The sequence below is a fragment of the Nuphar pumila genome, chromosome 7, assembly GCF_984573655.1.
Source record: "Nuphar pumila chromosome 7, dmNupPumi1.hap1.1, whole genome shotgun sequence".
In the NCBI taxonomy this organism is placed as follows: Eukaryota; Viridiplantae; Streptophyta; class Magnoliopsida; order Nymphaeales; family Nymphaeaceae; genus Nuphar; species Nuphar pumila.
The window spans coordinates 9,328,664-9,352,151 of NC_143255.1; the positions used below are offsets into that span (position 1 = coordinate 9,328,664).

A 23,488-nucleotide genomic window follows, 5' to 3' on the forward strand; every position below is an offset into this window, starting at 1 on the left:
TCGAGCTCAAAACAATAGGTCCTAAAACCCGTTATGTTTTTTATCAGGGTCTTCATTGTTTACAAACCCAAGATTACGGATCCCAATCAGCCGCGTATCCAATCACAAATCCAACCCGTTGAGATTACGCTCACGCACAAAGTACCAATTCAAAACTTAAAAATATCGTGGTATTATTTCATTACGTATAGCGATATTTATGTTTCACCGATAATTTCAAAACATCACGATTTTTTGAACTTTTATCATCTATTGCGAAAAAAAGAAATCTATAATACCCTGATATTTTCAAAATATCGGCGATATGGTGACGACGGCTGGAACCCACCCACATCCCACTGACGCGAGTGGGGCCCGCCACGAACGACCAAAAACCAGCACCTTCCGTCCGTACCACCACCGCCGTCAGCTCCGGCCACGTGTCAATGTCTTGAAACGTGTCGACTTGAAAAAGCCTCATGCTTTTGCTTTTTCAGTGGAAACCCCAAACTATCCCCAAGAAAATAAAAACATTTCTATTCTGTTCCCTTTCGTTATTGGCCCAAAACGGGCACCCAATTTAGAAGGCACACTTTCTCTCCTTCTCCATGGGCTTCTCTGCTGAGCCTGGAGGTACTTTTTTCTTATATTTCTTTTATTTTTTTATTTCAAATATATAGAGAGAGAGTTATTAAACGATATTCTTCTTTTGATTTCTCTTGGTTCTTGATTGTTGTTTTTTCAGTGTTCCTTGAAACCCTAATCTGTTTCTTTTTTTATCTTTCTTTCTTTTTTCTTTGGTTCTTGCAGATTGAAGGATTTTCTGAGGTTTGTTTTTTCGCTGTTTCAAGAGGTATGTTTGTTCTAGATTGCCTGTTGTTTTTACTTTTTTCTCGATGTTGGAGTGTGTTATTAGTTCTCGAGATTGATGTTCAGGAGAAAACCGTGTTTTTTTGCGATTTCTGCTGTTGTTGATCATGTTGATCTTCCCCTTGATCATTTTGTTGTTATTGGTCTTCTTCTTCCTGGACTAGGGTATCGCGGTTCTGTGAGTTTTCCATGCTGGTCCTTTATTTTTTCCAAGCGGCGATGCGGATGAGACTTGCGACTTCGGCGTTGAGGATTGCGGTATTTTTATTGGCGCTGGCGCGGGAATAATTTTGAAATTGTTCTTGGTTGTTTTCTTAGTCGTATCGTTTAGTGGGATGGAATGATGGTTGTGGTGGCTACCGGCAGGCTTTTATTTGGTTTCCTTGTTGGTTCCCTTTCGGCTTTCATTAGTGTTTTGTTAGTTGAAGCTATATGCCATGGCCAAAAAGTACATCTTGTGATGTGACATGGAAGAATGAGTTATCTAGTATGTTTGGAATGCTAGATCATTGTTCCAGTAACTGTGTGTAGGGGTAATCTTTGAGTTCTTACAGTTACCATCGCCACTGGCATAGATTTTAGTACGTCGTTGTCGTTTCTGAGGCTTATGGATGGATGAACCAGAGTTACCGGAAGCTTCTTAGGTAGGTGGGAAGCTTGCTTCCCGGAAACTCGCTTCGGAAGCGCGATACTCATCTCTTTCGAAACTTCATGGGAATCTTGATTCTCCCACACTTCTTCTATGCTTCCCAATCACATGGTCTATGCTTCCTATATGCTTTTTTCACATTTTTTTCATGTATTTTCTCTCACGCTTTCACCCACTTTCCATGTATTTTCTTTAAATTAGTAACCATCATTGTTAGATTTTAACAAAAATATAATTCTTTTCTATGTCACATGGGTGCGGGTGCGGGGGGTGCGGCACTTTCAAAAACCTTGGGTGCGGCAGGGGCAAAAATGTAAATATATATATAGAAGGGGTTCCCCCCAGTGCGGGTCCCGCTGCGCGGTGAGCGGGCGGGGTCCAGGTGGGGCCACCCCTGGCGGGGGGTTATAGGGGGGCAGCGCACCCCCCTCCCCCCCCCCCCCCCCCCAAGAATTTTTTTTTAAATTCCGCAGCCCATTTCATAGGGCAAAAAAATTTTAAAAAAAAATCCAAAAAATGGACCGAAATGACCCTGGGTGCGGTCAACACCCAGGGTCGGGTTGACCGCATCGAGTCGTGTCGACGCGGGTGCGGCAACCTGCTAGCCGAATCCCTATTACATAGATGCTTTTACTAAAAAATCATGAAATATAAGAATGATCAATTTTATTTTAGTTTTTATTTGTTTCTTGTTCGATTCCTATTCAATTACCATATTGCTTCATTTTTTTTAATATTTCGCTTTTAAATTGATACTTCGCTTCCCGCTTCCTATAAATTTTAAAATGCCTCGCTTCCGCTTCTCGTATCGTTTTCTGCTTCTGCTTCTTTGTTTGGCAACCTTGGGATGAACTGATGGATGGTTCAAGATCAACTACTTTAACTTTGTTTCTGGTTTTTGGGGATGTGTTGTAATGTTTTATTTTGTCTTGTTTACTTTGACAAATAGTTTGCTATCTTTCGTGTTCACCGGACCTAAGAGTTGAGACTTGAACTTCAGTCATTGTTCAATGGGTTGTTTCTTCTAACCTGCCATGGGAGAATTTGCAGCCTTTTCTGGTTCAGTCGCTTTTCAGTTTGTTAAGAAGTTTCTGGTGCATCTGTTGTATTCCACTATTTTTTTTAATTAAAAAAAAACTAGCCATAAACAAAATATTGGATGAGATCTAGGATTTCAAAATTGTGGTCCATATTAAGATGATCCAGCTTTTGCCATGGGTTTGATGAATGAGCTGATTTATTTGACAGAGTAATATAATGGACCGGTAGAGGTGTATCAATTCATGAGTCTTGGTAGGATGGAAATCTCAATGAGGGAAAATCTAGAAATAGCTTGAAATATTTTGTTGCTTTGAGGAAATCTCAAGAAATATCAGCAATATAGAAATGTACAAGTATAAAAAGGAAAAAAAGGAAAATGTAATCATGAAATTACCAAAAGGAGTGTTTTTGTTGCATTAATGTTCATGATAAAATGCGATATTTTGAGAAAAAGTAATAGTTTGAAAATATCAAGATAAAATCATTCTATATGTCAAAATATCACCAATATTTGCTACATAGAGCTGTAGTAAAACCCCTTTAGCATGCTAAGATGTTTTGCTTTTTATTCTTGAGTACGAGTGATTAATATGTTAACAACACTAGGGTTTTGGGAAAGTTGGATGAGGATATTATATTTCAAAGAGAATCAGGGTAAAGCTTGGAATTGCTCCTACTTGTCATATTGTAGGGATTCATTTTGCGGATTAGATCCTATTGAAAATTTATTCCCGTTTCTATTTATTGTAGTAAGAAACAAATCAAGTTGCTTCATCATGGTTAGCAAGCAGTGGCTGGTATATGGCGTTGAGGAGAGACCTTTAGGGAAAATGAAACTAATAACTGGTTAGCCTTCATCAATCTCCTATGGAAGTGGTGAAGTTACAATTTACAACCTTGCTGATAATATTATCAATTAGGTGTGTTCAGGATGGCCTCTTGACATAGAGCCTTCTTGAGCCATTGGTTTATTAGTACACCAAAATTTCTCAGGATAATAGCCTTTGAAGGAATTTGTTATGTTGGGTCATAGTTTGGATATCTTGGACATCAAATTATTAATTAGTTTATGATATTTTCCTTCTACGATGTGCATTTTATGCCTTTTCCTTTCTCGTTAGAGAACATTTCCTCCTATAATGTGCATGATTCTATTGAGTAAACAGAAAGGCATCATAAAGGCATGCTTGAATATGTTTTGGCCAAGGATCATGATTTTTTGGTGCTTCATTAAAAACTGCGGTGATAAAGCATCTCCTTCTATTTATATCTAATGTAGTGTGTTTGTGAATGTGCACATATGGCATTATAGGCTTGAACAAGTTTATACTAGAAAATGCCCTGTGTTTTTGATAAGTTTCCAACTTTATTTTCCTTATTAATTGTACGATGGTCGAAACCATTTGCAGGAATTTTTTGGAAGATCCAACAAATCGCATTCTTGGGCTTAAGGAAAATTTGCAGTAGATAAAACTTTGTCTTTAAGGAAAATAATGAGAAAAGCTTGCTAAATTCAAAAAATAATAAGATTGAATACAAATCAGAAATGAAAAACTCTTCAGGGCATAAAGAAAATAAAAAAATATTGCAATGAACTCACATTAAAATCATGGTGAAATCACAGTATCGTGAAATGGGCTGGTAAATTTATCTTTTGTTGGAAAGATCATGATCTATGAAATTGTCACAATAAAGTCATGGGAAAGTTTTTCCTGCCAAAATTTGGGTCATGGTTGAAAGTTGAAACCACCTTGGTCATCTTAGGCATGTTCATGTAAGGCTGGGAAACAAGCCAAGCCGCTCGTGGCTCGGCTCATGTTCTGCTCGTAAAGAGCTTGTTCAAACTTGTAAAATAGGCTCGGCAAGCTGAATATAAACAAGAGGTACTCAGCTCGGCTTGACTTTTATAAGCTTGTTAGGTATTAAAAAATGTGTTTTAGATATATTTTACATATATTTTACATGTATCCTTTTGTAATTCTATTTCTACCAGCTCTAGACCAATGTATTTTTTCTATAAACAAGCCAGCTTGAACACTTCAGGCTTGGCTTGTTCAGCTCATTTACCAGCCCTATGTTTAGGTAGCCTGTCATGCTCTTGCACTACTTTTGTCACAAACAAGATAATCAGTTTGTTAAATGTGTGCTTATTTGATATTGTCTTCAATAGATACAGATTTTATGACCTGAAAGTTAAGTTGTCACCAAAGTTGTATAATTTGTAATGTCTTGTGAAATACATTGCAATACAGGAATGTGGAAGGCTAATAATAAGATACAATGCCTCCTCAAAACTAGTTTTAGCAAGCTATCACATCTATATCTTATGTACGAAACGATGTTATGATGCAATATGATACATATTAGTATCATATAACAGTCATAATTGAAGGATGTGTATAGGATTTATTTACAATTCCTATTGTTGTGATGCTAGAGCTCTCTGGCCTTTTCATAATTCCCTTTTCCATTTTAACTGCCATCTTGGTTGATCTTTAATTTACCTTTACATCTTGGAGTTATGGGCAGTCCACAGTTTGTTACACAAGTATTAAGATTTAACTGTTTATTATAGACTCTTGTCTTGTAACAATTGTTTGAACATTGAACTATATGAACTCGATTATTGCGACCCTAAATGGCGTTCATAGGTTCTTTCAAAATAAAACCATATGCATGTTAGATCAGCAGTGCAATATCTTTATACGATAGTTTACACATTTTTTGTGCATGATTTACTTCTCATTGCATATAATCACTTAATGAAAAACAGTTTTAGTTCCTTTATGGTTATTGTTGGGTTGGGTAAATAGTATGCCTCTTTGTTCTTGACTTCCTGTTCCTTGGCTGGGCAGTGCCTACAGTAATATTTCTTTGGGTTCCTTGAGATTGTTGTTATCACTTACGGAGTTCAAATGGATTCTCTTTAATAGGCTCATTGCATAGTAATGGGTGTTGGTATATGTTATGACATGGGTATGACAAGCACAATATGGTTGTTTTCCAAAAGGGTGTGAAGTTTGGTTGGATTTTGTATGTCATGTGCACCTTAATGTTTAACTGTGCACATAGTTGATCAACTAGGTGTCTAGTTGAGCTAAGAATTAGCTTGTCAAGTAGGTCTAAGTCTCCTAGTCAGGTTGACTGACTAGGCTATCCTAGTTGTCATTTTTTCCTTTTAGAAATTAAAGCACAATGGGTCAGGGGTCAAGCCCAATACTTTCTCTCTCTCTCTAGATATAAATATATATATTTGTGCTTCACCTTCTTCTTCTGCCCCCATCCATCTGCTTCTCTTTTCACCCCTGTTCTTCCTCTGCTCCTTCCTATCCAACCCACCTCCTCTTGTTGTCCATCTTCTCCTTTTTATCTTCCACCTTCCTATCCCTCACCTCTGCTTCCTCCTCCTCCCCTCCCTCATCTCTTTTTCTACCTTTGATGTACAGCCCTTATGTAAATTGGCAATTGAGAGTTGTGTCATAAAATTTTCATATGTTCAAGGATCGTTTGTCCTTGGATTATTATGGTATGTTTCCTCTACTTACCAGCACTTTACCTTCTTCATGCTTTATGGTCAACTGCTACAAATGGTTTAGACATGATGTTTTTTTTTTATTGAAAGGCATGCTGGGGTTAGGCAGACCCCTACCAGTTTTTTATTCAACGTACCACTGGGTTTGAACCTGACAGCTCCTACCAACCACGTAGAGCCCCCCGTTGGTAGACATGATGCTTTTGCAGAGGTTAGGACTTGGCATATTCTATGTGTGCACCCCTTGCTTAAGAAGCATTGGAATAAAAATACAAGAGGGGCTACACCCCTTTATATACACAGCTGAAAGAGGACTCAATAGAGCTGTTGGACACAGTCCAACAGCTCTATTGCTAGTCAAGTCTGGACAGGACTTGACTAGCAACAGTCATTCTAGTTCAAACTGAACTAGATGACATAAAGACAAAAAATAAAAATAAAGGAAAAAAATTACAGAAAAGAAAGAAATGAAAAATGTATTTATATATATATAATAATATAATATTATTATTATATATATATATGTACAGATTTACATTTTAACACTCCCCCTCAAACTTACGGTACAATGAGCGAAAGTTTGTCTAAGAGAAAGTGAAATCGGGGAGCAGCAAGAGGCTTTGTAAAGAAGTCTGCTAACTGATATTCTGAAGTGACATATGGCAGATCAATTATCCCGTGTAGATATTCCTCTCTGACGTAGTGACAATCCATTTCAATGTGTCTGGTGCGTTCGTGGAATGTTCTGTTACTGGCAATGTAGATCGCACTTTTGTTGTCACAACACATTTGTGAAGCCTTTGTTGCTTCAGCTCCCATGTCAGCAAGCAGTCGTCGGAGCCAAACTACTTCCATGGTCGTGGTTGTCATGGCTCTGTATTCAGCTTCGGTGGATGAGAGAGATACCTTCTGCTGCTTTTTACACCTCCACGAGATCAATGATTCCCCTAAAAAGACACAAAAGCCAGTGGTTGAGTGTCTGTTATTGGGATCACCTCCCCAATCAGCATCAGTATATGCAATTAAATCAAGAGAAGAGGAGGAAGATAAGAAAAGTCCTCGTGAAAGAGAGGACTTGATGTATCTGATAATACGCATGACTGCTCCCATATGAACAGAAGTAGGAGCATGTTGAAATTGACTTGCTGTGTGAACAGCATGTGCTATATCTGGTCTGGTAATGGATAGATAGGAAAGTGCCCCGACAAGCTGTCTGTAAGGAGTAGGGTCTGCAAGAAGTTCTCCATCATCAATCTTCATTTTAACATTAACAACTTCTGGAGTGTCAACTTTCTTATCATCAGTAATACCAGACCTGAAAACAATATCAAAAGCAAATTTAGTCTGAGATAATAAATATCCTCTAGGAGAATAAGCCACTTCAATGCCTAAAAAATATCTCAACAAGCCCAAATCAGTCATTTCAAAATGAGATTTAAGAAGTGTTTTGATTGTTTCAACTCCCTGTTTATCGCTTCCGGTGATGATCATATCATCCACATAGAGAAGAAGTACAATGATCCCTGCATTAGAATTCTTAATAAACAAAGCAGTGTCAGTTAAACAGAATTGAAAACCAATATCAATCATAACACGACTAAACCTATCATACCAAGCTTTTGGTGCTTGTTTAAGTCCATAAAGAGCTTTTTCTAAGCGAAGGACTTTACCCTTAGGAATACTTAGACCAGGAGGGGGTTCCATGTAAACTTCTTCAACTTGCTTTCCATTTAAAAAAGCATTTTTGACATCCATTTGAAAAATAAACCATTTTTTGATAGAAGCTAAGGCAATTAAGGTTCGGACAGTAGTCATACGAGCCACTGGAGCAAAGGTTTCTTCATAATCAATCCCATATTCTTGGGCATAACCTTTGGCTACTAAACGGGCTTTATATCTTTCAAGAGTACCATCACTATTGGTTTTAATTTTATAAACCCATCGACATCCTATAGTTTTCTTCCCTGGAGGAAGATCTTGAATATTCCATGTAGAAGCCTTTTCAAGTGCATCTAATTCAGCTTTCATGGCTTCTATCCATTTGATATCATTTTTTGCTTGAAAATATGTGGATGGTTCTTCATATGAGTGAATTAATGCAATAACTGCCCTATATGTGGGTGAGAAAGACTCGTATGATACAAACTTTCCTGGAGGCCTCGAGATTCGGGATGATTGTCTAGTTGGAATGTTAGAATATTTTTCAAGTGCACATGGAGGATTAGACTCTTGTCGCCTGGAATATTGAATACTAGTATCTCTATGAACTTCTTCATTTTCAACATTAAGATCAATAATTCTTTGATCATCATCAAAGTTATAGTCAAGGTCGTATTCATCAGATGTTGATGTTAGATCTAGCAAAAAGGAGTACTCAGTGACGTCTTTTAATTTTCTAAAATCAAAGAAGCTCTCCTTTTCAAGAAAGGAAACATTTCTAGACACATATAGTTTATTATTTTTGAAGTCAAAACATCTATAACCTTTCTGGTTTTCAGCATATCCTAAAAAGGCACAGGGAATCGCACGAGGGGACAGTTTATCATTTTTGTCAGTAAATATGAAACATTTGCACCCAAATATTCTTAGTCTAGAGTAGTCTGGAGAAATGTTCATAAGTTTTTCAATGGGAGTGATATTTTGTAACGAAGAAGATGGCATCTTATTAATGAGATAAGTGGCAGTTAAGGCAACTTCTGCCCAAAAGTCTTTCGGGACTTTATTTGCTATTAATAAAGTCCTAGTGGTTTCTATAATATGGCGATGTTTTCGTTCCGTCAGTCCATTTTGTTAAGGTGTATAAGGACAAGATCTTTAATGTGTGATGCTATGCAATTTAAGATAATTTTGAAAATCTGTGGATAAAAACTCTCCCCCTGAATCTGTGCGAAAAATAGCCATATCATTTTGAAACTTGTTTTTAACCATATTATGAAAAGTTTGAAAGTATGAAAATACTTCAGACTTATGTTTGAGAAAGTAAATCCACGTATGTCGGGAGAAATCATCGGCAAAAATAATATAGTAAACAAATCCTCCTTTAGAAATTACTGGTGCAGGACCCCAAACATCCGAGTGTATTAATTCAAGTGGTCTTGAAGAGAAAAAGGTTTTGTTCTGAAATTGTAATCTTTTCATTTTGCCGAGAATACAATCTTTACAATCAAATGATTCAGAGTTACAAAATTTTCCTAGATTTGAAAAATATTGGATTTTGGCTATATGTGGATGACCAAGTCTCTTATGCCACAGTTCCAACTCTATTTTCTGAATATTATAACAAAAAACTTTCTTCGGCATTTCCAAAAAATTCATGTAATAGAGTCCTCCTTCTCTATGGCCTTCCCCAATCAGCTTGCCTGACTGGCGATCCTGTACCCAACAACCATGAGAAGAAAAAGAAATATTACACCCATAATCAGAAATTTGAGATACAGATAAAAGATTTAAATTTAATTTGGGAACATGTCTAATTTCTGGAATAGAAAAATTTTTTGTTTTATAAATTTTTTCAAAATTTCCTATTCCTTCTATTTCAAGAGAAGTCCCATCAGCAGTAAAGACCTTTGACACACTTGTTTTATTTTTAACACATTTGGATAGACTTTGATTATTTGGGGTCATATGAAAAGATGCACCAGAGTCAAGAAGCCAAGAAATTTTACCTAGATCAGAAAAAGATGAGGCTGCTGCGCCGGTTGAAGCTTCAGATGAGAAAAAGGCACCTTTGATGAGAGGCTGAAGAATCTCCATTAGTTGGGCCAGGGAAACTGGTGCATCCTGATCTTTAGGCTCGGATCCAGCAATTGCAGCTCTTTTTTCTCTCAACTCCTTAAGTTTGGGACATTGTGGCCTGTAGTGTCCCGGTTCATGACAGTGATGACAAATAACTTTCTTCTTATCATAGTCACCATTTTGTCGGTTAAAGTGAGGAGGCCTATATGATCGAACATGATTCCCTGGTCTAGACACGGCTAAAACGGAATCATCTTCAATTTTTAAAGAACCTTTCCGGAGACGATTTTCTTCCATTGTTAACTCTTCAATAGTTTCAACAATAGAGGGAATTTTTCCCGGTGAAGTAGGGCCGATTTAGTGGTTTCAAATTCCGGCCTTAATCCAGTGATAAACTGGTAAAAATGTTCAGCATCGAGTTGTTTCTGACGAAGCTCGATGTCTTCGGCACAATGCCACTTTGGTTCTAAAAGGGAAAGTTCTTCCCAAAGTTCGGACAACCCATTGTAATATTCACGAATAGTTTTGTCTCCTTGTGTCATCATTCGAACTTTTTCTTGGAGGTTGCACACGTGTGCAATATCTTTAAGGGAATACATATTCTTAAGGTATTCCCATGCCTTATCGGCATGATCAAATTTGGCAGGACTTGAGCATTTTTTAATGTCAACGCTATTGATAAGCCATGACATTATCTTCGCATGAGCTATTCTCCATTCTTTCCATTTCTTCTCGTATGAGGCAATAGCCTTGATTTTCTCTTCTTCCGATAGAGGGACCTCTTTATCTCCCTCCTTTTTAGTAAGAGATAACTTAGGTTCCGAATCGGAACCATCTACAATCCCCCATAGGCCTTTTCCCCATATATGGTGCTTCATGATTGAAGCCCATGTTACATAGTTCGTATCGCTTAGTTTTATAGGCATGATGGTGACTTTATCATTGTCATCCATCGATTACAAGGAGAGAAAGAATAGCGATAGAAGAGAAACAAGAAGGAAAATGAAAAAGAAAGAAGAAAAAAAAAAAACAATACAACAAGATGTGAAATCTTCTCCAATGAAGTGATAAAACACTTCTCTTCAAGTGGCGAACACTTTTGCAAACGGGCATGGAAACCGAGGCAGCTTTTCCTCAAGATTTAGTACTTCCGCGGCTTTGATACCATGAAATGAAATGGGGATCTTCGAAACACGAGCTTAGATTCACAAGGGCAAGTGTCAAGAATGACACTAAAGCATAACCCTTAAAAAGGGTATAACTGGAAACAAAATAAAAATAAAAATGTATTCTTTATTGATATGAAAAACCAATTGCTTAAGAAGCATTGGAATAAAAATACAAGAGGGGCTGCACCCCTTTATATACACAGCTGAAAGAGGACTCAATAGAGCTGTTGGACACAGTCCAACAGCTCTATTGCTAGTCAAGTCTGGACAGGACTTGACTAGCAATAGTCATTCTAGTTCAAACTGAACTAGATGACATAAAGACAAAAAATAAAAATAAAGGAAAAAAATTACAGAAAAGAAAGAAATGAAAAATGTATTTATATATATATATATATATAATAATATAATATTATATATATATATGTACAGATTTACATTTTAACAGTTTCGGGATGAGGCAGGTTCCTCATTAGTTGTTGGTAGAAATGAACTCTGTCCGCCATTCTTGTGTATATAAGGTGTCTTACCTTTAGGCTTTAGCATATTAAGGCCCTCCTGTAGCCTTGTGTCGCAAAATGATACAGATCACGATGCACTCCGAAATGAACACCAAGAACCCAAATATAATGTATTTGAATACAAACTAACCATAAGAAATAAAAAAGGAACACAAGTATTATGAATGAATAATTTCATTAAGAATGAAATTCAAAATACAAAGAACCTCAATACAAAACACTCAAAGCACTCAAAAGAGCCTAAGTCTACCCATCACTCTCTCGACCTTCACACATACAATCACCCACACATTTGTAGAGAAACAGGAGAGAAGAGGGAATAAAGAGGGCCCCAATCTAGCCATTAGACTAGCCTCCAACAGCTAGATAAAGTCAACCTAGGTTGACTAATATATATATATATATATATATATATATATATATATATATATATATATATATATATATATATATATATATATAAACAATGCATTTATCTTAACACCTTGTGTATGGATGATTGACTATTTTCTCTTGGACATTTTCATTTGTCAGATTTTGCATCATTATCTGTTTCTGTGAATGATAGGCAGGTTACAGAGGCAGCTTTCTGGAACTGCTTTATTTTCTAAAGTTTTAATTTCTTTCATTTTATCTTTGTATGTTGGCTATTTTCATTTAGAAAAACTATGGCTCTGTTTGGGAGCTGGAGATGGGAGGGGAGATGGAATTTAATGAGGGTTAATTAATGCCGCCTACCCTTATGGGTGTTTGGAAACCCTGTTTTGGGAGATGAGAATGGTGTTGAGAGTAGAGAAGGGGGTGGAGTGTTAAAATACATGTAATTCATATATATATATATATATATTTATATATATATATATATGTAATACCCGATAAGGGTATTTTAGTCATTTCACAAGTACCCGATAGGGGTACTTGTTTTTATTCTTTTATTTCCCCTTTTATTTTTTGTAAAACATATTTTTATTTTTTATGTTTTTTGCCCACACTCAAGGGGCCCCACCATGTAATCGATGGGGCTCCCAACGGTCACATTTGTGACCGTTGGGGGCTCCCAACGATTACATGGGGAGCCCCTATGTGGCTCTCCTTTTAAGGCCTCTTGGCCACTCTCCCTCTCCCTCTCTTGTGTATAAATAGGGGTGAACCCCTCTTGTATTCTTCACTCTTGAGAGCTCTCTCTCTTTCAATAAGAGACATTTATATTTTTATGTTGTGTTGTCTCTTGTATGTTTGGGTATTAGCCCTTTGTGTTTGCTCTTTAGTGTATGTTGTAAGTGCTTAGTGCACTCTTTGTTTTTCCGCATATTTCATTACATGGTATCAGAGCCTTGTGTATGCTCTTCTTCTTAATATAGCTAGTTGTGTAGCTATATTTTTTTCTTGTTGTTTCTCTCTTCCTTTATCCTCTTGTGAGTGATTATTATGGAAGGGGAACAAAAGATTGATCTCTCCTTCAAGCTCAATGGCTCCAACTACATGATGTGGGCCGCCGCCATGGAAAACAACCTCAAAGGGAAAAAGCTTTGGGGATACGTTATGGGCACCATTCCGGAACCACAACTCCAACTAACTAAGATGGAAGGTGATCAAGAAAAAGCTCTTGAAGGTGATGCCCGCATAAAGGCCATTGAAGATCACCAATCTAAAATGGAAGATTGGGAAAGTAAGCATGCCAAGATTCTTGCTTGGTTCATGAACAATGTGGAGCTCAAGATTTGCGCCAACATTGCCAAATTTCGGATGGCAAATGAAGCATGGTTCTTCATGAAAGGTATGTTTACCCAAAAAGACCTTGCTCGTCAATTCTTTCTTCAAGAAAAAATCCGGACTATCAAGCAAGGAGAAATGAGTGTTAGGGACTACTTTAGCACTCTTGGCCCTCTATGGGATGAGCTATCTTTACTAGAACCAAAATGGGTTTCTAGTGTAGATGTGGAGTTAAGGAGAGAACAAATGGAAAAAGAACACTTTTTCCAATTTTTACATGGGCTTAGGCCCGAATATGAACAAGTTAGATCCTCCCTCCTACATAGATCAAAGCCTCTTCCCTTGGAAGATGCCATAGCCGAAATATGCCAAGAAGAAACCCGTCTTGGCATGATTAAAGGAGGAGATGATGTCTTGGCCGTATCAAAACCCGGCAACCATATGAAAACTTACAAACCTCCACATTTTGGAAGGCAAAATAACTATAATGGCAACTATAGAAAAGCCATTTGCCATCATTGTCAAGAACCGGGTCATATAAGACCTAATTGCCCTAAGTTGAATGAAGCACCAAAAAATAAGATTGCTTCCGTTGAAGAAGCTACTCAAAAGAAAGAGGAAGCAATCAAAGGAAAGGACTCTTTTTCTCTTGCTCAACTATCGGAAGCACTACAAACTCTACTCAAGATTCCATCAACTTCGGGTGCCGCCGTAGCTTCTCCTCCAGGTATGTCATCTTGGATCCTTGACTCTGGAGCTTCCTTTCATATGACCCCCCTTGAAAATGAGCTTTCCAATTTATGTAATAATTATAAAAACTCCTATGTTTCAACTGCCGATGGTACATCTTTACAAGTAAAAAGTTTTGGAACCTTAAACTTTTCAAAAGATTTCTTTGTGCCAAACGTGAGAGTTGTACCTCAACTTAATTTAAATCTTCTCTCTGTTGCTCAAATATGTGATCATGGATGTAAAATCTCCTTCTCAACTAAGGATTGCTCTATACAGGATCTCCGGTCCGGGAAGCTGATTGGGAAAGGCCATAGGAGGGGAGATCTCTATTACATGAGCAACTTGAAACTCCCCATTAACTCTTTTTGTAACGATGTCCAGGATAAAAATATTGATATTTGGCATCAAAACTTGGACATCCAAGTTTCTCAAAAATGTACTCCTTTCCATTCGGAAAGAAATTTTGTAATGAGAAACATTTTGTTTGCAAGAATTGCATTTTTGGCAAAATGAAATCTACTCCTTTTCCAAACCGAACTTTTGTGTCCAAGAGACCTTTTGAGTTAGTCCATTCGGATGTTTGGGGTCCTTCCCCCGTCATGTCTAAAGGAGGGTACTCCTATTATGTCACTTTCATCGATGACTACACTAGGTATGTATGGATCTACTTTCTCAATTTAAAATCCGAAGTCTTTGATTTTTTCAAAAAATTTCATATGATAGTTAAAAATCAATTTTCAAGTAATATCTCTACTCTTAGATCCGATTCGGGTGGAGAATATTTATCAAATGAATTTCAAAACTATTTAGAAGTAAATGGAATTTGTCATCAAAGATCGTGTCCTAGGACTCCCCAACAAAACGGCTTGGCCGAAAGAAAGCATAGACACATCATGGAAACCACTAGGACACTCCTTATTTCCAAAGAAATTCCAAAGAATTTTTGGGCCGAAGCGGCCTTAACCTCAACGTACTTGATAAATAGAATGATATCTTCATCCTTACAAAATACATCTCCATACGAAAAACTATTTGAAAGAACACCCGACTTCAATAGATTAAGAGTTTTTGGATGTAAATGTTTTGTCCTTACTCATAAACGGGACAAATTATCTTCTAAAGCTATTGAATGCGTTTTCTTGGGTTATGGAGAAAATCAAAAGGGTTTTAGATGTTTTGACTTAAAAAATAACAAACTCTATGTATCCAAAGATGTAACATTTTTGGAAAATGAAAATGGTTTTGAGAAAACTAAAGATATTGACGAAAGTGAATATACTTTTTTGTTTGATCTTCTATCTCAAGAAGATGAGACTCCTCAAGAAGAGGAAATCTCTAATGAGTCTTTGAATGACCTAGAGGAAATTCATCTTGATAATGTTATAGATGAGAATAATAGACCAATCCAAACATATGTTAGGCGTGGTCAACAAACTCAGATGAGCGCCTTAGAAAAATACTCTCAAGGATCCAACATAGAAGAAACCTCTTTAAGGAGATCCAGTCGGATCTCCAATCCTCCTAATAGGTTTGTTTCCTATGAGTCCCTAACTCCAAGATATAGAGCATGTCTAATTGCGTTGCATTCATTTCATGAACCCTCACACTATAATGAAGCCAAAGATATTCCCCAATGGGTTGAAGCCATGAACTTAGAGCTTAGTGCCCTTAAAAAAAGCAAAAACTTGGGAAATAACTTCATTACCCACTGGAAAGAAATCAATAGGATGTAGATGGGTCTTCAAAATTAAAACCAAGAGTGATGGTTCATTAGAACGTTATAAAGCAAGGTTAGTAGCTAAAGGATATGCTCAGGAATATGGTATAGATTATGAAGAAACTTTTGCACCTGTTACTAGAATGACTAGTGTTAGGACTCTTATTGCTATTGCGTCTGTGAAAAAATGGCCTATCTATCAACTCGATGTTAAGAATGCATTTCTAAATGGCGAATTAAATGAAGAAGTTTACATGGATCCCCCACCAGGAGTATGTATTGGTAAAAATAAGATTCTCAAACTTAAAAAGGCATTATATGGTTTAAAGCAAGCCCCAAAGGCTTGGCATGATAGATTTAGTAATGTAATGACAAGTTTGAATTTTTGTTCATGTTATACTGACACTGCTTTGTTTGTGAAAAGTGCAGGGTCTTCAGTAGTTATTTTACTACTTTATGTTGATGATATGATCATCACAGGAAGTGATGAGCAAGGCATTAATGATATTAAAAAGGTTCTGAAAGAAAATTTTGATATGTCTGACCTTGGTTTCTTAAGATATTTTTTAGGAATTGAAGTGGCGTACTCTCCTCGAGGGTACATTCTCTCTCAGATGAAACTTGCTGCTGACATCTGTTCCAAATCTGGTATCTCCGATGATAAGAAGACAGAAACCCCAGAAGTCATCAATGCAAAATTAAGGTTGGAAGATGGAACACCTCTCGAGGATCCTACTCCCTACCGGCAACTTGTTGGGTCTCTAACCTACTTATCCATCACTCGGCCAGACATTGCTCATGCCGTCCACTCTGTCAGTCAGTTTCAACATGCACCTACAACCGTGCACATGAGTGCAGTCTTAAGGATTGTCAGATATATCAAAAATACCATAACTAAGGGAGTTTTTCTTTCCTCTGCCTCGTCACTTGATTTAATTGCGTATACTGATGCAGATTGGGGAGGAAATCCCAATGACCGAGTCTCAACTACCGGATTTTGTGTTTTCTTAGGTGACTCTATGATTTCTTGGAGATGCAAGAAGCAACACAAAGTATCCTTGTCCTCGACGGAAGCAGAATATCGTGCTATGGCCACTACAACCATGGAACTTGTGTGGCTGAGAAGCCTCCTCAGTGATATGGGCATTGTCATCTCTACTCCTTCGAAGATGTGTTGCGACAACAAAAGCGCAATCTATATTGCAAGCAACCACACCTTCCATGAACGTACTAAGCATATTGAGATGGACTGCCATTACGTTCGTGATGAATACCTAAGAGGAACCATAGCACTACCTTACGTCACATCAGAATACCAGTTGGCGGACTTCTTCACTAAGGCTCTTGCGGCTCCTCGGTTTTTGTTTCTCCTCAACAAGCTTTCGGTTATATCCCCGTAAAGCTTGAGGGAGGGTGTTAAAATACATGTAATTCATATATATATATATATATATATATATATTTATATATATATATATGTAATACCCGATAAGGGTATTTTAGTCATTTCACAAGTACCCGATAGGGGTACTTGTTTTTATTCTTTTATTTCCCCTTTTATTTTTTGTAAAACATATTTTTATTTTTTATGTTTTTTGCCCACACTCAAGGGGCCCCACCATGTAATCGATGGGGCTCCCAACGGTCACATTTGTGACCGTTGGGGGCTCCCAACGATTACATGGGGAGCCCCTATGTGGCTCTCCTTTTAAGGCCTCTTGGCCACTCTCCCTCTCCCTCTCTTGTGTATAAATAGGGGTGAACCCCTCTTGTATTCTTCACTCTTGAGAGCTCTCTCTCTTTCAATAAGAGACATTTATATTTTTATGTTGTGTTGTCTCTTGTATGTTTGGGTATTAGCCCTTTGTGTTTGCTCTTTAGTGGATGTTGTAAGTGCTTAGTGCACTCTTTGCTTTTCCGCATATTTCATTACATGGAGATGGGCCATTTTCAACCACATCTTCACAAGAATGTAGTTGACAACTTTAACCTCATCTCCCTTTTCTTTTCCACTCCCATCACCCCTCCCATCTCCCCTCCAACACCGGCTCCCAAACAGAGCTCAAAAGAAAATCTGTCTCCTCTTGATTAGAAAAATGCACTATCTGGAGCACTTTATTTTCTAATGTTTTATTCGTCCATGGTGTTTTTATATGTTATTTTCACTTTCTTTTTAGAATATCCTAAATAAAACAAGTCTCCTCTTGATTAGAAAAATGCTTATCAAATAGCAGTGCATAGTGAAATCCTGAACGATGAGGATATTATCTTTACTCTGCTAAAGAAGTATCAAAATAGAGCAAGAATCTGGGGACCTGTTTAGGACTGCGAAGTATCTTTGCCAAGCTTCATGCTGCATGTGAGGGTCTGAAATTTACTAGTGGTTACTTATGTGCCTCTTTCTGGAAGCCCCAAGGGGCCCTTCTTTTGACATGTTAATTTATGCATGTGTGCTTCTCATTTACCCTGTTGCTTCAATCCAGTGACAGTGACAACCAAGTGCTTGGTTAATGCATGTGGGACATGTATTGCTGTTTTCTGAATGTGCATGACCAAAATCTGGTTTACTGGGCCTAATTCTTTCTTTGGGGGATGAGTGAACTAGATGAAGTAGGTAGCTTGATAATTGAGTGTATACAGTAACAGCTTTAGACATGGTAGATATCACTTTCATTCTTATAACCTACCTATGGGCCTTTAATGTTCATGTTTATTATTTTGGTCTGTCATATATTGTTTATTATGGTCTCTTTCCAAAGGATTTTGCGTCTGAAGAATCTAACTGGTCATTCTTAGGACATATCCAAGCAACTCAAATGTTTAAAATTGTTCTTTCCTTGTTCCCCCTATTAAATTAATTTATTTCTTAACATTCTAGTCGTTGTTGCAATTATTCATGAACTCGTTATAACTCTCCATCTTCAGGTTGGTGCAGGATGATTTTTGATGAGTAGAACTGGTTCTCTATTTGATGCACTGGAAAATATAAGACTAGGTGGTAAATTTGAAATACATATCTAGGTCTGTGCTTCTTCGGTTTGTTGCATTAACTTTATGTTGAGAAACCAGGAACATGGGTTATTCAAGTATGTCCTGTTGATGTACTTGTCTATGGCAGTTTCTGATCCTCAATCTTGGTGGACTGAATCGTTATTTTTGGAGCTTCTGTTGCTTCAACTAACTCATGCTTTGTGTACCATCTACATGATGTTGACATGCACGTAAGCCTGGTTTGAGGTCAATGACCTCTTCTTCTAGGTTTGTATCAATAGCATTAGCTTGGTGCTCTATTTTCACATGCATCTTCATGTGAGCAACTCATTGGTTGAAGAAAATAATTAGAGAAAACCACTTCAATCAGAGCCAAGTACTCTCTTTTTAGCATAATTGCATGACTTGGGAGCAGTTTTAGTCAGACTTTCCATGTTCCTTCCAAGGTTGAGATATGTATCGAAGCAAAATTCATGTCTTCCCATCGTAGCAGCAACAGGAAACAGAAGAAATTCATTTAAATGGTGGAACTATACTATGAATTTGATAAGTCTGGGAGATAAGGAAATGATCTAATCAACAGTGTAGTTCTCTCTAAACTATTTTTGGTACTCATTGCTCTAGAAATTCCTATTGAAAAGTCTCATTGCTCTATAAAGGCCTGTTAAAAGTCTTCAACGTAGAAATCTTGCATAGAGACCTGAAGAAATTTCAACCATGTTACAGAATTGGATCTTGCTTTTGAAAATAATGGGTGGAGAAAGCTTGATCAACTGCATTTGAAGTTTGGAATGGATCAACTTGTATGTGGCAACATGCTTTATTGCTGGACGTGATCATAGGCCATTTCATTCTTGCATGTTGAGCACATAACCGAAATTCGAATGTTGCATTTGTGATTGGAAGTCAACAGGGACAGATAATTGGGAGTGCTGTGAACTAGTTTTAGTTTGTTCAGTGGGTTTCATCCAATGGAAACCAGTGGCCACTGGACAACTATCACTTGTGTTGCCTTTATATAGCATGATTGCCGATGCTACTCTTGGTAAATATTTTGGTGTGGGTCTTTTTAAATATAACTTAAAAAATAAGTGTTGCTCTCCAGAAAATCTGAGGGATATTAACAATAATAGATTGTGATTTTTAGAAATGCAAAAATTACAAAATGGAATTTCTCAGAAAATGTTGTGTTGTTTATAATTTAAATTTTTACAATTCTATGATATTTTCCCACTTTTTTTTTGTGCTCCTAGAATATGATATTTGCAAAATATCACTAGATTTTGTAATTATGATTCTGAGGAACTGTTTCGTTATTTCACTTGATGACTTGATAGACTCTGTGGAAAAGCAAAATGCAAGTATATGCATCCATTTTGAGTTATATCTTATATTTTAGTTGAACTTTGTCACAAGGAAATAATCGTGTAAAATAGTTCCTGGCTATCAGCCTTTCCTTATGACCCCATGGCATAGCTGGATTGCTAGATTGATAGATGAATAGATAGCACTGATAATATGTTCTCATGGGCAAAATTGGATGATGGAAACCACATTCTCTAATGATCATTATCCTAAAGATTTCACATCATTTATGACAGAAAGAGAGATGATATTCTGGGAAATATTGTATTAGGCTGGTCAAAACCTCGGATATTTGCATGCAAAAAGATCTTAGTGAATTAACTGGTTGTCTGTTTTTTTATATTATACTGTAATTTTATGTGGATTGCATGTAATTTTTGTTTTATGGAATCTTTAAGAAAGTGGGACAGAATAAAGTTAATATCTTGACTGATCTCATGTTTACTGCATCAAATATTTGCTCAAATTTGACATACTAGAACAGACGGAGGAAAGGGAAAAGGAAAAGGAAAAGGAAAAGGAAAAGGAAGTGGGATAACTTTATTTGGGTATCATCATCGCCCAAGGGGCTTTGAATGTTTCACCTTCTAAATTCATTGTATGGAATTGATTCTTTGCCTGCAGCTACCTGGGTTTGATTTTTGCTGCAACAATCCAGCGCAGCTTTATTACAAGGGGAACATGAGCTTGTTTGATATCTTTCTTGTAAATGAGCAATTATGTTTAGGGTGTAAACAGGGGCTGTTTCTAAATCCATGAATGGCGACAATGTGATATCTAACACGGCTTACATATAGTGGATCTAGCAAGGGCTATTTTGCCCTTTATATTTGTCCGTGATGGCCTTTTACATTCTTTCACTAATGGTTTGTAAAACGGAGCCCATTTGGGATGATACATGATGGAGTGCTTGAAGCATATCCTGTTGATCTGGCTTATGGGAAAAGGATAATTTAATTTGTGATTCCAAGTTGTCGATTTGCAGCCTCTAGAGTCTGGACACAGGCAATATCTCTTTGCATGCTTGTGTGGACGTTGAATTAGGCCTTACCCTTAATGACACACACACATGCATGCACGGTCACCCACTTCCTAAAATGTACACCGACAATTCTGCAGCATAATGAGGACTCAAGGCCCAAGGCCTGATAAGTGACGACGGACGACGATTAGGACAGTGCTGCATGGAAAGGTGTATTTGGAGGTCGGTCAGGTGCAACATATGTGCAGGAAGTTCCTTTTTCCTGGGAAGTTCCTTTTTCCTGACGCAGGTGATGATGGATAAAAAAGTATTTGATCTCCTCTATAAAAATTAGAAGTTGCCATTTTTTTCAAATGTGCCATGGCCTATAAGAAGTTGGAGATAAAAATGTTTGCAAAAAATACCTTATGTTGAGGCAGGAAGATCTTGTTTGGAGGGGAAAAAATGTGGTCAAACAGCACGCCTTTCAAATGCTTCAAGCAAGAACTATATATCTGAATATTTTGTACTAATATCAGAGCTAATAATCCATGTCCAGTTTAAGGCACAGTATGAATGTCTACTTGTATAGGTATTCACATCGTTAGAACTGATTCTTAAACAGAAGTTAGTATTGATAATTTTTTTATGGGCCCTCAATTTGCTTAGTCTTCTTAATAATCTGATTTGTGCTTATATTTTAATTTGAAAGTCTGCACAATGTCCGCACTTACTGTTACTGAGAAAGATATTCGCAGCAAGAATTCCGTCATATGCTCACCAACTTCATATTTTTCTTGTTCAGATTTAGAAGCCTATTGCTCAGTTGAACAGGCCTTCTGAGAACACCCATCAAGATCGGCTTGTTTGGCCATGGATCAGACCGGACAGCAGCAACAGCATCCTGTCATGGGAGTTGTGAGTGGGGCTGCTCAAATAGCATATGCAGCTCCTCCTTATCCGCCCGCTCCAATTGTGGCTCCTGGTGGTGGCGCCATAGTTGGGGCTGTCCCATCACCCACTCAAGCTGCTGCATCCTTTGCTGCTTCCCCATCTCAGCTTGCTGCCCAGCATCAACTTTACCAGCATCTTCACCATCAGCAACAACAGCAGCAGCAACAGCAGCTCCAAGCATTCTGGGCTAATCAGGTCCGAGAGATCGAACAGACCACCGACTTCAAGAATCACAGCCTACCACTGGCGAGGATCAAGAAGATTATGAAGGCTGATGAGGACGTTAGGATGATTTCAGCTGAGGCACCAGTTATATTCGCAAAGGCTTGTGAGATGTTCGTACTGGAACTTACACTACGATCTTGGATCCATACCGAGGAGAACAAACGGAGAACGTTACAGAAAAATGACATAGCGGCAGCCATAACTAGGACAGATATCTTTGACTTCCTCGTTGACATTGTGCCGAGAGATGAGTTGAAGGAAGAGGGGCTTGGGATCCCAAGAGCTGCTTTGCCTGCAGTAGGAATGCAGCCAGATGCCATTCCATATTATTATGTGACTCCGCAGCCCATAGCTCAGGTTGGGGCTTCTGGGATGATGGTAGGTAAGCCGGTTGATCAGGCAGCTCTCTATCAGCAGCCTCGTCAGGTCACTTATGTGCCTTGGCAGCAGCAGCCGGCACAACAGCAGCAACAGTCCCAGCATCAGCAGGTGTCTGACAATGCTTGAGCCTGTCAGCTCTGCTCATCAAGGTAAACAGATTTGGAAATGAAGCATCATAAACTGTAAGTTACTGGATTTTGTATTAGGTGTGCTTTGAGTGATAAATTCATGTCTCTGTGCCATGCTGTGCCGTTTGCACCGTCGCTAACATAAGCTGCTAAAATGGTGGGTGATACTCTGTGTGATCAAACTTAAGCGACTTCTTTAGGAAAACCCACTTTGGGGTCAGGTTGGTTTGTGGGAGATTATTTTGTACCGTGGTAGACATCTAAAACTATCTAAACGTTTGCCAACTTCAAAGAAAGAACTGCCTGTTCATTTCGTGTCTTTTGGTCCATCGTTGTTTGTGTGGAAAGTTACTGTAATTATGCCTGATAATCATGCCAAGCCTCGATGGATGGTGTCTCAACATCGTGGGCAGTTGTCCATGTTGTTTACCATCATAGTTCGAACTTGTGGAATGGATTTCTATGGTCTTTTTCTCTACGCCAGGGATTGAAGCTAAAAATGATATCCTGGTTTGGAAAATAAACGGAAGTTCAAACCCCTTGATCAATCTTTGTTTCCTCATGAGATTTTCTACAGATGAGTCTTTGTTTCTTCTTTCTTCAAAGAACTCCCTTGATGAAACTGGGGCACTCCATCACGCTCATTTAACCCTTAATTCCTGTTGCTCATTTCCTCCACTCTGACCATCACCACCTTGCTTTCACCAGCTCTTTGTTAAGCTATACGAAAACAGTAGATGTGAATCATATTTGTTGAGGCAAGGTTGAATCCAGATTTAAAATATATGTAATACTGGATTTAGTAAAAAAAAAATTAAGATAATC

At 37.8% G+C, this 23,488-nt stretch overlaps 1 protein-coding gene across 2 annotated transcripts; it reads left to right on the top strand.

Moving 5' to 3' along the window:
- The first annotated feature begins 535 nt into the window (after positions 1 to 535).
- On the top strand, positions 536 to 22,981 carry LOC149831072 (nuclear transcription factor Y subunit C-2-like). Of its 2 annotated transcripts, XM_090013649.1 has the most exons (4): positions 536 to 612; positions 790 to 832; positions 1,014 to 1,107; positions 21,781 to 22,981. In XM_090013649.1, exon 4 carries the CDS (start codon positions 21,849 to 21,851, stop codon positions 22,659 to 22,661), a length of 813 nt encoding a protein of 270 aa, XP_089869775.1. In that variant the 5' UTR covers positions 536 to 612; positions 790 to 832; positions 1,014 to 1,107; positions 21,781 to 21,848; the 3' UTR covers positions 22,662 to 22,981. The 2 variants fall into 2 exon arrangements, with proteins under 2 accessions (XP_089869775.1, XP_089869774.1); XM_090013648.1 differs by lacking the exon at positions 1,014 to 1,107.
- Positions 22,982 to 23,488: the final 507 nt, after the last annotated feature.